Source organism: Linepithema humile, chromosome 2, assembly GCF_040581485.1.
Source record: "Linepithema humile isolate Giens D197 chromosome 2, Lhum_UNIL_v1.0, whole genome shotgun sequence".
Classification (NCBI taxonomy): domain Eukaryota; kingdom Metazoa; phylum Arthropoda; class Insecta; order Hymenoptera; family Formicidae; genus Linepithema; species Linepithema humile.
The window spans coordinates 4,975,184-4,989,437 of record NC_090129.1 but is presented as its reverse complement, the minus strand read 5'-3'; the positions used below and the strand labels follow the sequence as shown (position 1 = coordinate 4,989,437).

The 14,254-nt window shown below is 36.3% G+C and overlaps 1 protein-coding gene across 5 annotated transcripts in view; it reads right to left on the bottom strand.

Annotated features, from left to right (window-relative positions):
* Nucleotides 1–80: 80 nt before the first annotated feature.
* E23 (Early gene at 23) overlaps nt 81–14,254 on the bottom strand; it is a 122,628-nt gene continuing 108,454 nt past the window's right edge. For all 5 annotated transcript variants that reach the window (XM_012369937.2, XM_012369938.2, XM_067349387.1 and 2 more), the window contains 3 exons: nt 13,703–13,917; nt 13,118–13,326; nt 81–12,809 (listed from right to left, as the gene is read on the bottom strand). In XM_012369937.2, coding sequence (XP_012225360.1) covers nt 12,617–12,809; nt 13,118–13,326; nt 13,703–13,917 — 617 coding nt within the window. In that variant the 3' untranslated portion in view covers nt 81–12,616. The remainder of the gene's footprint in view (nt 12,810–13,117; nt 13,327–13,702; nt 13,918–14,254) is intronic.

The window sequence follows — 14,254 nt, the reverse complement described above, 5'->3', positions numbered from 1 at the left end:
AAAAATAATTTTAAAGTAAAAATATAAAAACTTTTCTATATAGAAAGGGCTTGTTGAGCGTCAGTAATTAATAAACACAATTTGGTATTATAACATTGTTTTATTAGATTTAAATTGAAATCGGTTATAAATTATGGTGATGAGTTCGAATACTAGGACTAGGACAGATGGTTTTCGCTGCTTTGCTCTGTATACTCAATTTTATATTGCGTATGGTTTGTCGAAGAATGAACGCCGTTATTGAAATTTCTTTCTTGCTTCTCTGCCTCTCTCTCTCTCTCTCTCTCTCTCTCTCTCTCTCTCTCTCTCTTCAAAAACACATACGCACGCACATACATACGCATACTCAAACGCGCACTCTCTTTCTCTCTCTATCTTCTACCGTTCTCTTACTCTCTCGATTTGATAAAAACAATATTAATCATTAAGCATTTTACGCGCGTAATATAAAGGCTAACTACCCGCTTATCGCAATTTGCGACTTTTTCTTTTCTCGATTCCGCCTATTTCGTAAATCGGCAACATCGGTGAATCACCGCGAGTTGTGAACACGTATTCGACAATGTTACGCAAAGAAATCGGTACATCTCTTCGAACGATTGTTCCAGTGGTTTGCTACTTCATGAACACGCTCATTTCTTTTTTTAATGCATCTGGAATTCGCATGTAACGGAACTTCGATCTCCTGTACATCTGACAATGAGTTTTTATTTTCGTTTCCGTAAGTCCAGAAATAATTCTCCTGCATCTTTCTCTCTTCCCCGCAGTAGTCGTTTGATTTGAACGGTCACTTCGATAACGATCGATCGCTATATATACGATGTGTTTTTTAAGAAACATATTTATACTCATAAAATGCAAACAATGATTCGGAATGAAAACGGAGCTAAGAATAATTGCAGTGATTCTGAAATAAACAGTATTTTTTTCAAATACAATGCGCTTCTTTAATATTTTCAGCTCTATTTTCATTTCGAGACAGTACGCCAAACCTTTTTGGCCAGCTTTCCTGTTTACGATATTGTGATAGTTTCTGATAGCTCATTAATATATCAGCTGTCACTTTTTAAAATTTACGCATATAACATCTCAACTATCATTTGGACTCGATAGACTATTGAGAAGCAACGCACCTCGTTGCTAATTTTTTAATTATTTTATCATTATTTTATTTGTATAATATCAAATAATAGCTCAGTTCCTTTCGACGTATTTAAAATTTGAAAAAAATTAAAACGTATGTTGCATTTAAATTAAATTGCAATCGCATTAAATTTTATATTATTTTATATTATTTTAACAATATTAACGAAATATTTCAAAAGCGGAAGATTCAGACATTTTCATACGATTATAAGATAATTATTTTATAAAATAAACTCTTTCGTTTTTTTTGGGACAGCCAGTTCTCGGAATATAAAAGTTTCGCAATTATGCGCACACAGTTTGCTGTTATCAGAACAGTTGATATAAACCTGATAATAACTCTATCTATGTAATGGCAGTGTATACAGCGCGCTGACCCTTTAATCCGCTACGTGATACGCAGATGTTCGTTAATCTTTTACGTCGAAACAACAAATACCGTACTGCTCGCAGTCAACACGTTGAATCCTCATCATGTCGTTTTTGTGTCTATAAAAAACGGACACTAATAATATCATAAAATTGTTAAAACTTAAAACTTTGTTTCTTACAATAAGTAAAGTAATCTAACATAATAAAGTCGACGATAAAAGTGCAAATTTTCAATTAAATGCAATTTAATTTAAATGCCGAAAATAACGTTGTGCGTACAAAGTGCTTCATTTATATATAATTATTGATTTGTAGTCTATCAAAATAAATATAAACAAATTTTTTTCTGTTCATATAATAGGAAAAATTTCTCTCTTTTTCCCCTTTTCGTAATTTTTTTTCACCAGATACGAATCATTTTTAACACATAAAAAAATGTCGATCGATTATCTAAGCGAACTTTTCGCACGCTGCCTTCGGCGCGCGATACGATCCGGTTAGTGTTTAATGATGCTAACTACCTAGTGTTAAAATTCCGTAATTAACTATGGCAGTGTTTCTTAAATCCCACCGCGACTCGACACATGCGACGAAACCTTTAAGCGTTTCGCCAAGGTCTAGAAAAAGTATTTCTAAGTTCAAGGTAATTCTTCGCTACATAAAAATGTATTACAGTCGTAATTGTATCGCGCTACGCGTCGTTCCTCCTCACATTGCTACGCTATGTAATTAGATTACTTAATTAACGTGTTGCATATATTAAAACACGTTTTGTCATCATGTTCTCTCCACGTACTCTTGCAGTGCTTTGAGTTTACAAAAAAGTCAGTACAGAGAGATTCGGTATAAAAAAATCATTGTTCCGTGAGCTTGAAAAGCTTAAGAAACACTGAACTACGGAGCCGCAAAATCGCGTTCCACATCGCACGCTATATGTCATCTTTGCATTTTATACAGATACAAATCGCAAGTGACTCTGCTGTGACTGGTTGATGATGAAGTAAATCGAGTTCGGTACAAAAAGAGCGAATGTTGAATAACGTGCAGTATGATCGAATTCGGGTTCGCGCACGCACCATAAAACCTGTAACAAATGCTCTCCAATTCGCCATTCGAGATATCGCAGAAGTTGCTACTGCGAGTCCCGTGGTGTCTAACTCTTGTATCGCGTCTGAAATTTGAATATAGTCCACATACTTACAAAGCGTTGAAAAGAAGTACACATTCCTGTAATATTTTAATTTTCAACAATATGTTTATTTATATAGTAATATTAATAATATATTACCATTATGCAAACAATATAATATTATATATCAATTACAACATAAAGTATAGTTATGACATAGCTGTTACGCGTGTAACACATTATAGTAATATATTGTTAATACTACAAGGCGCTCGCAAAAAAAGATTATTCGACCGCAGAATTACTTTTTTTTTAACCAATATACAGTCGACTTTTCGGAAATTTTTAAGGTGTGTGACGAGATTAATTTTATACGCCAGTCTATAAAAATCTATCGCTTATTCTTGGCTCTTTTCGATTGTACGAATTTTCCTATCGATCCAGTAAGATTATACAATATTCGCGATTTGTGTAGCTCAATCGCATTTTATGAGATATCACGGAAATCACAAAATTATTGCAATCGATATTTTCAAAATAAAATTTTTGCCAAAAAGGAACAGGTCAAGTAAATGTTTCCGAGAACAATGGTTCTGCTACTGTATGATGCTCTTACGTACAAATGTTTCTTCGTACAAATTTTTTTTCTGTACAATATTGATGAATTTTTGGCAATTATCATCAGCGGATGTGTGATTAATCGTATAAAGAGACGCGTTACGGACGGTACAAATATTTTCTATGATTCCGTTTGTATTAACTTAAACGTTTAATATTTCCTCCTGTGTGCGATTCGTTATTTTCTGCGATTACAAAACCTTGTTAGGTAGACTTTAGCAATTAGCACTGCTAATAGGGATGTAATTAGCCCGCTTTCGAATGCTACCAAACAAATCTTGCAACAAAATTTACGTTTGATTTTTGGCATAAGTCTAATTTTATTGTTTGGAGAATTAAAATAACAAGACATAAAAATCATATCACGATCATAATTTAATATCACGTGTTTGCTATGTCTCGAAATTGCACTAACGCGATATTTTATGTACAATTTTTTTGTCAATATGTAAATTCTTAAAGAGATTAAATTATGTACGTCAATAAGAGTTTTATACTTGACCAAAAACGGGTTAATCGCTTGAACCGATCGCAGTAGCAACTTACGAAGATAATGCTGGGCTCGCAAAATCGGTGTATATATATCGTCTGTATACATATTATTATATTTATATATATAACATATTGCCATTATATAACAATTACACAGCACAGCCAGCAACTCCATTTATTTACATTCCTCTCCGTCTCTCTATCACCTTATTATTGATATTATTCCATCTCGGTGCCTTTCTCGTCGCTCATACACGCTCGAGGAAGAACTACGTTATATAAATCTTTGCGGTTAACAGGCTCCTTGATTTTAACAGTCACGATAAACACGCGAAGCGGACATCTTGAGTATGCAACAACGCATTAGTCGCTAATTAATGTACGATCAATCGCGTACACTCTGATCTTGTCCTGGGTCCGACTTTATTCTGTCGCGCTCGGAACACCACATGAATCCTATCGTATGTAAAAAAAAGTGACAGATTTACTGCGTCAATTGAAACGTACAGGATTGAATGTTCATTTGCGACCATTCGGATGGTTAATAAATTAAAGTTAGAAAATCGGTTAAAAAAAATCTATGGGGAAGTTAAGTTTCAAGCAAATGAATATGAAACATATTTGCGCTTTCTAAAAGTTACTCTAATCATTCAGAAGTCATTTGCCTTTTGCTTAAAGATAAATCAGAGGTAAACCCCGCGCATGCATGCATTTCATCGTTAGATGTATTTGATTCGTTTCACCTCCTCCTCGTTCTCGGATTTAAAGCCGAGATTTCGCGTACAAGATCAATTTGTACTCGATGGTATGGTAACGTTTACTTTGAGCAGAAGGCTGTCCACGAAAGCCGCATAATGGCCCGCTCGATTTTCTACCGAGAGGTGCGCGAAACACGAGCGAGATGAACGTCCCGATCATCTACGTTTTACGACACAATTTATCAATAAAGTCAATTTATCTAAGCCAACTTATATATCAAACAGATTTTACAATTTTTAATATTTCAAACCTTTTTTTACGTAAAAGATGCTTTGTATTTTCAATTTTTTTTCAATAGATTATGTTTGTCGAATAATAGTGCTACTGATTGAACTATATTTTGATCTTTCTGTTTTATGGCCATTTGAAAAACAAATATAGTACTTATTGCTGCGAACAAGTGCTATAGCATTCTTCATAGCAATAATCATAAAATCTTTCTATTTTTTGGATTGATAAATATGAAAAGCAAATTACATGCGCAAAAATTCAAATTTTAAACTTGATACAAATGTGATACAAAAAAAAAATATAGCTCTATAATTAATAATGTAATCATTCTTCTTTTACATATGTAAATTCAAAATAAGTTTACATATCAGAAATAAGTTTGATATTGAAGCAGGTTTAAATTACGCTGCGAGAAAAACAACGAAGTCTCTGTCATACTTCAAATTATGTCATGGTCGATAATTGGGACTTCCACCTTGACATCCATGAGATAAATTGACTACCGCACGTTCTCTTGTATTGCTGAGGCACGCGCATTACGTGTCGTCAACACACACGCGCACGCATCCAAAAGTACTGAAGGATGGGGAGGAGATATAAGGAAAGGCGGTAACTACATTCGGCATTTATTAAGCTGTAAATAAAGATCCGCACTCAGAATATAATCGCGATATGAGAACATAATTATTATAAATGTAAAATTGTCTGTATTTAAAATGATCAAGTTTGTATAAAATAACATTTGTATGCGCCAAACGATTAAAATATAAATATACGTTAATTTTTCATTTATTCCCGATAAATTTTGTTGAAGTTTTAATAATGCCAGCATAATATGTAAATATGTTTTTCAAAATAATGTTTTAAGAGTTTATAACATTAAACAATTTTATTTTATTTTTAATTCAAAGTACACTACGCTCATAAATCGTGTTATAGCAAATTTTAAAATATGAAGAAACATCTATCTGCCAAAATATAAATACGAGAAAATGTTATAACGATCATTAAAATGGCTGAAATATTCTGAATACGGAATTCCCCACATTTTATATATTTATATATATATATATTAAACCCGAGAAAAATATATAAAAAAACATAAAAACGCGTGCGAGATCAAGTATGACAAAAACTATAAAAAAATAATCCATATACCTCACAAAGTATGAAAAATGCGAAGAGACATTTAAATTTACTGCTTAATATGTGCCTCTTAGCAACGTATCTCTGTTAACGCGAATTTTTGGAAACAGCGTACCTGTAATACATTATTTTGCTTGAAAATGTTTTTTTTTTAATATCCTGAATATTCTCTCCGTCGTTTAGAACACATGTGTAGCTATCGTGTCTTTATATTATAGCAATTTTGTCGCGATTATACTTCATGGTCATAAAAAATCTATTAATTTTTTTGTTGTCCATGAAATTTCTGCAATTTCCATAATTAGAAATTAATAGCTTCTCTATACTGCATTTCTGAAATGCACTCTTATAAAATGTAATAATCAACATTGATAACAACTAAAAAGATATTTTTCAAATATTACAATTTATTTCTTAGCGTCTAATTTTAAAATTTGAAAAAAAGAACAAATTAATTTATACTCTATATATTTAAGAATACTAAAGAATTATTTAAATATTATACTTGACATTAAATTGTAAATTTTTTAAATGGCACAATCACAATCAAAGAATGATTAAATAATCTTTTTAGTCTAAAAGTGACACAAAGTAAGAAAGCTAATAATTTTTCCAATTGTTTCAAAATATTTCAAGTGATACAAATCGATAGCGAGCACTTATTTCAAATTAGTTTCACATATCATTGAGACACGATAATAGTACCAACGGTGATATCGATGACAACGACGATATGATGACAGTGGAGGTGTTGCTGATAACGACGACAATAATAATTAAATGATACTAATGATAATAATTAATAGCAATAGAGTAAATAATTGGAGCAATAATCATAATAATAATAATAATCGCGACGATAATAATAATAATAATAATAAAAATAATAATAGAGCAATAGCAATAATAGCATTAGGATTAATAATAATAATTCTTATTATTACTATAGTAATAGTGATATTAACGTTTCTTGGTAAAATCAAGGTAAAAATACTAGATAACGAGTTATCTTCTAGGTAGTAATGCGGATCGTACATTTACTACTCGGGCAACAGGAATATAATACTATCAGTTAATTAATATAATTTCTATAATAATAGGGTATTTTTTTCTGTTAGTATTAACGTTACATTATACATATATATGCGTGTATGTATATATGTACAAGGAGATAGAGTTATACATCTGGTTTGCGTCGTGAAGGTAAATAATATGGAGCATATAATCGTACGTGTGCAAATATATATACTCGGTGTGTGCAGAGTCGTGCTGGATGTTAACACGTTTATTAACGAGCACCATAAAAAGAACGGTTCTCTCTTATCTGTTTACATATATATATTCTAATACATATATTTCAATATATATATATATATACATATTATATATATTGAATTATATACATATATAAATTCATATATGTGTACAACCGTAATTAAAATTATATATTAAACCTCTTTAGCACATTTACATTGATTACTTGTTTTCCGTCGCAATATAATAAGATACTAATCGGGGATCCACGGCGGCATTGAATTAGTCGAACACTTTTGGCATTTTTTTAGTCCCACGGTATTCTGGTAAGTTTTGTAAATGAGGACACTCGTCGACATTGTATGAGTGCGTTTTTGTACGTGCGTACGCACGAAAAAGTTTCAAAGTTTCTATCCTTAATCCGCGCTCGATTATCAGAAAAGTCCTTGCTCCTTTGTATCCTTCAAAATTTTCACCTAATCGCGATGATCATTCCTAACAAAATTAACTCCGTTCCATGTGTGACTTTTCATTACTCCGATTCTCAGTCTTCCGTTTAACACTTCGCAACAAACATTTGCTTGCACTCTACTTAACATTCTCTCTGCCTCTCTTTCTCTCTCTCTCTCTCTTTTTTTCTATCTATCTCTTACCCTTTTCTCTGTTCCCAGTCTGTACACTGGCAGTGTGTCTTACAGATCCTTTGGATTTGACTTGGCACAAACAACAGAGTCTTTGTAAAAAAGGCACTATTTTTGTAAAGCGAAATAGTCTTGCTCGAGACACCCTAATTTTGTTTTCCGCGAAACATAGATCTCTATCGAGTGGAAAATATTAGTAAGTAATTGATTCGGCGTATAAGACCATGGATTTTCTTAGAGTGATTTTGATCTATTTGTCGAAATTTAACAGGCGGTGTACTTCTCGAAGCTGAAGTTATGTCGTGTCCTCTTAGAAAAGTTTGGCTATGTGAATATATGAAATTTGAATCTCTTTTCTCTCCTACGTCGAAAAAGAAATAATCTCGTAGTCTACAATTTCATCAGCTTATCACACGTCCTTACATGTACAAATATGTAAACGCAATTTAATTTGGGAATCTTCATATCCTGCTGTTTATTATATTCATATAAAAACATTGTCAGTCTTATAAAGTTTTAGTGCAAAAGCATGTACATTTTTTTTTTTTTTGCATATTCCAAAGTCTGAATTGTGCGAATCATTTGCGACGAGAAGGATGAAATATATGCGGTGGATGTCATGTTAAGATGAGAGCAATCGTATGATCAATGAAATGAGAAAGTTTCGCGGAAAAAAATAGTGGCTTCACTATAAATCACGATCAATTTCATACACGTTATATAGCTATCGTAATATCCAACGCCGATCCGGCGAAAAATCGAAAATGCTCCTCGTGCTTTTTACTTTCGTAATATTTCATTATACAAATGAATATACAGTTGTTCTAAAAAAATGTATAGCAGTAGCAACTATGTCCTTTATATAATTTATATTTAAATTTTCACTTTTCCTAACAAATATTAGAATTTTATTTCTCAAGTAATCTGAAACGTATTTTACTTCGACGAAAATTAAACAACAGCCTTATTTTAGTACAATATCTTCATAAATATTTCAACTTATTTATAACGTGTCGATCTAATTTCAATAAAATTTTTAATTGCATTAAAACAATCAATGATGAAAATAAACTGTTTAGAGCAATTACGATTGCCAGTTAATCTCAACGTTGAATTTTCATCGTGGAAATCGTGGAATTGTTTCTAATCTAATCGTCGCTATTGATGTACACCTTTCTGAACAGCTATATAGAAGTTGAGTTGATCGTTAAGTTGCCTTGCAGTTATCTATTCTGGTCCGCATGAAAAGACGATGATACGCCAACGTGCACTTATTAACTCCGTTGGACACACTTGTCTCGATCACTGTCGCGCAATTGCGAGACGAAGCGTCCTGTCTAACTTTGTGGCATCCAGCAGAAAATGAGTCGTGCAATCTACGGTTTCCGAGTGTGAGTATCAATCAGTCCGAGCTCGCTGCTAAAGTTGTAAACGCATACAAATGTCCAGTCGCGCGGGTTATTAACAGTCAGTGGTGTACATTGTATAGTAATTGTATATATATGGATATCAAAATTTTGAAAAGACGTCTACATGATCAAAAAGTGTATTTCCTGCGTACGATAGAGCGGCGTCGAAGGCGGCAAAGGAAGGAGACTTCCGTCTTTTCCACCTTCGATGCGCGTCTGCATTCTTAGAAAGGGGTATCCTTGGAAAATGATCGTTATAACCGCGCCTACAAAAACGGCATTAATCGTGCGTCCGTTCGGCTTTTGTTCACCGTAACTCTATAGTCGGTCGGGAATAGAAATGAGATAAATATCCAATTCGCAGCAATATCGAAAGTGGGTGTAGAACTATATCGTCTATCCTTCGCTCGATCGACGTACGGCTCCGAAACAGCCTCTTCCCCTTCCACTTCTCACCGTTAAAACTCATTTCGTCGCAAATCTAACGTAAAATGTGGTTGCATTTTTGCTTACGTGAAATGTACAGAGCGTCCTGCGAGATAATTCTTCAAGGTTCAACCACCGTTTGACGTTAAATGAGCGATAAAAAAATTACTAAGCCTTTCCCGCACATTCTTTCGTTCCGTCTCTCTCTCTCCTTCGCTCTTTCTCAATTTACTCGCAAAATCTCACTCCGTCTTGGATTCCACTGCGCATTCTTTCGCTCTTTCTTTCATTTGCGTCATCTCTGCCTTAAGAGCTTTCGATTCAGACGTTTAAGGTATAAAAGAAGGAACGATATAAATCAATATACAGACGTTATAAGATTGACACAGCCAAATCTTTGTTTAAACATTTGCTTCATCGTGTTGTTTCTCTCGATACACTGTGTGTGTGACGTTGTTCGCCGTCAGAGCCGGTTTAAGGCTACCGCAATCACCGTAACTACTAGGAAGCTCTGCCTTCGGCTTTTTTCGGACACCAATCCTAGGCGACAGGGCTGTGTGATCGCGAATATGCGTTAAAAGAAAGTTTAGTCGAGTTTCAAGTTTGACGCGAAACAATTTCCATTGATTTCCCTATATTCTCCTCATGATTTTCTACATTTATGGTCAATTGTCTAATATATACAGCGGCTGCGAATCATGCCTCGTAGAGAATCGACGAAGACGTCTTAAACCGGCCCGATTCGTCTCTCTCGATATTACACCGTGACGCTGCCCGCCTTCGTGCTCCCGCGGCTTTTCACTTCCCTTCGCCCCTGGTATTCTCCTTGCACTCACGTGATTAGGAAGCAATGATCCCCGTCATACGAGTCCCCTCTTCCCGCTCCGCTTTCTTTCCGCCTCGTTTACCAAACTCAGTGAACACTTGGTGGATATTGCGTTTATTCGTGTACTGGACGATTCTCCGTGATCGCGACTTGCGGAATCGAAAAATCCTTTGGCGAATGCGTTCTTCCCAACGTTCATTCCTGACTGACTGATTTAGCGTTTATCGTAAAAAGGGTGGATGATGCCAGATTAATGAAAGCGAAAGCGAGCTATCGATCGTGAGAACAATGAGATTGTAAACGACGCACGTTCGTAGCGCGCGCAGAGATATGCATTGATCCTGTTCGTAAGACTTGGTTAAAATCAGAGATTCACCATGTTTGCGGCGATCCTACTTGGCCACTGGAGTCGTCCAGTTCACTGTCCTTACAATATTATTACTCGCTGATTGGCTGACATGCGTTATAATCGCAGATTGATACATTTCCCTCCGCATATATAACCGCAATATATATAATCTAATCTATTTATCTTATATAACAAACACTGGCTTTCTCCGTGACTGTGTAACTCAGGAGAGGAAAGGAGTATAACAACACACTACGATATCAGTGTTATCAACGAAATGGATTCACGCGAATTATATATAATCTTAATGCGATTCCAGCGTAACGTATCGTCCTTTTTTTGTGCATGTACAAAAAATACAGCGCGTCTCGTTCAGTCCGTTACAAATGTACATGCGAGATTAATATAATAATAATAATAATAATAATAATAATAATAATAATAATAATAATAATAATAATAATAATAATAATAATAATAGTAATAATAAAAATTAGAATAATCAGAATAATTACTACGATAATAATAGTAATAATAATTGGAATAATAATACTTAGCATCGTTATTATTACTATCATTATCATTATGTATATGCATGACACAAATGTGTGTCTGTGTGTTTTCTTGTATGTATATAAGATTGAAATATGTGTATTTCATCCTAATATATACATACGTAGTATTCTCTCTCTCTCTCTCTCTCTCTCTCTATGTACAAAATAAAACAATGAAATATTATACCGCTCGTTAATTTTGGATCCCCATTCTCGCAATATGCATCCGAGTAATATCACGGAGATATATATCAGAAACCAACAAATTCTATAATCGACGTAAAAGTCTTTTTTTTTCTTCACCGCCACGCCATTCGTCACGCGGGACCACGGCGCGTGCAAACTTTCCGAAACTGCGCGCCCATCCCGCATCGCGCGGCACGAGAACAGTATTGATATATGTATAACATATATATGTTTCCTCTTCCCTGTCAACTTTAGAATTAGCAGCATAATCTTTCATCTATCTCTTAATTACAGCGTCTCGATAGTAAAGATAGTAAGTAATGATAGTAACAGTAGCAGTACTTCCTACCGGTATCAACGAACATTAACGTAGCAATTGTGGCGGTAATAAAAGTAAAAATAAGACGTGATGGGTCGCTTACAAATACGGTTTAAGAACTTAATCCTACGTCGTCCGCGTGTATGCGTGTATATGTATACGTTAATATATATCTCTATGTATAAAGGTTCATCGCCATCGTACAAATTTTCAGTCGGTTTTCCGCGGCGCGGCGACACCGCGTCGAATTTCTCTACTATTATACCCTTCTTGCCGCAAACAACGAGAAAACAAACCATGTTCCGATGCTCGTTCACGCTATCCACATTCATGCACGCGTGCGCGCGCTGGCACGTTTTCTCTTTCACATCACACGCGTTCCTTATTGTGATGTAGTCTCAACATATATTTATAGTTCTTGCAAAGTCTCTTGGAGTCTCGCATTTTGCGCCGCGTTGCTCGATACACGTTATTGGGAAAAGTAAAAATGCTCGCGCTCGCGCGATAACTACTTCGCACCTCTTTCCCACCTGTTTCCCGAGCCAGATAGAAAAACTTTTATATAGATACACTCGGTGGCTCGATGAGAGAAATTCTCTGGGAGACGAAACGTCGAAATGTACGGCCGTTATTTTCCCGATAAGAGCGAGACACGCGACGACGACAGCGACAATTGTTATTATTCTATAGTAACAAAACTGAAGATTCGCGAAAATCGTGTGGAGAATTTGCGTGCTACTTGCGTGGCTCCCGACACGCTCATTTTGGTACACGGTAATAACGCAGGACGAGATAGCCCAGGGTCCGGAAAACGATCAGGAACGCCAGGAGCACGGCCGTATTCGCCCACAATGGTAGACCGGAGCCCCTCGACCCTTGGCTCTCCAGAATTGCGGAGACGGGTATCGTCGTGCTGTTTCTGCACTCGGCGAATTTACTCGGCTGCGAGCATCTGCCGTACAGAACATTACGCGCTCGATCAGCATTGCTTCAGGCGAATTTCATTCAAACGTCTTTAATCTAATTTGATAATAGCGGAATAATTCCGTTGATCCACAATTCAACATTAATTGTGCTTTGTACTTTAATTATTTTTTCTTCAAAAAGACAAAATTTTTCTGTGTCAGTAAATTATTTATAATTTTATGCATTTCGCTCAATCACGAATTTCTCAGCAACTATGACTCGTTTATACGATGTAAAACTTTGACCAAAATCGCGATACAATCGATTGATAAGGAAAAAAAAATATAGGCTTACGTGATCGGTTGGCCGACGCCGAATTCCAGAATCTGCATATTCTGATAGGCATAGTGCACCATACTGGCGTATCTAGCCCACGCCAGCCATGGTGGGACCGACGTCGCCAGATAACCACCCAAAAGCTGCGTCGCGAGTGTGTAGAGCGCGGACGCGGTGATGCTCACCTGCAGATCCAGGCAGCAAGCGCCCACGAAGAAGCCGACACTCTGTAAAGTAAATCGTGAGTTGAGCAACTGGGCGCAATAAAGTCGACTTACGACGAATATCAAACGGTCGAATAACCACCAGCCGCCTCTCTTGATCGCGATAGCACTCCAAGAGCGCCGTACATCTTCGCCTACTCTAGCGCGAGTTCCTAATCTCAGCGGCTCGAAAGCAGTGCTCTTACACTTAATACTTTCCAACGGCACAAAAATAATAATCAAACGCGATTATCGTTATACGCCCATATCATGCAAAATGATTCTTCGAATAAAACGTCTATCGGGTATCCCGCTACGGAGAGCAGATACTGCTTCCAACCGTTATTACATCTTACAGCGTTAAGCACCGGCTTCTGTAATGGAGCGGACAAACACGTACCTGCGCGACCACGGTGTTGAGCAGCAAGAACGCGAGCAGCGTGACGAAGACCGCCAGATTGTGGAAGCCCAACATCGGGTAACTAATTATATGGTAGACTGCGGGCAGCGTTATCGTCAGCGGCAGTTCGCCGACCATCTTCGCCAGGTAGTAGGCCGAGAGCCGATAGGATCCTGACAGGCGCTCCTTGTTGATCACCTCGCGTTCCGGGGGAACTGGAAAGCGTCATCGTCGCCGCGCGTTATTTTCAGAATTATCCCTACGTCGTTGTCCGCGGAATGGACGCGCATCGCCGTGGCGGCGCGCGCTTATGGCAGGCCGGAGGTGATGCTAAAATCGGTTTTACAGCTCGTCAGGAGCGCTATGCGCTTCCCTCTCGCTTTTAGCGTTTCGCTTCGGATTGTCAAGGATAAAAGATTGTAGAACGACTCGCGTAAAGGCACAAATTTGACTCTGAGTATTCGTAAATCACGCGACCACACACGATAATCAACAATATGTCTCCCACTTAATATCTCAATCTGTTTATTGAGTCGAATGTTAATTTTAACA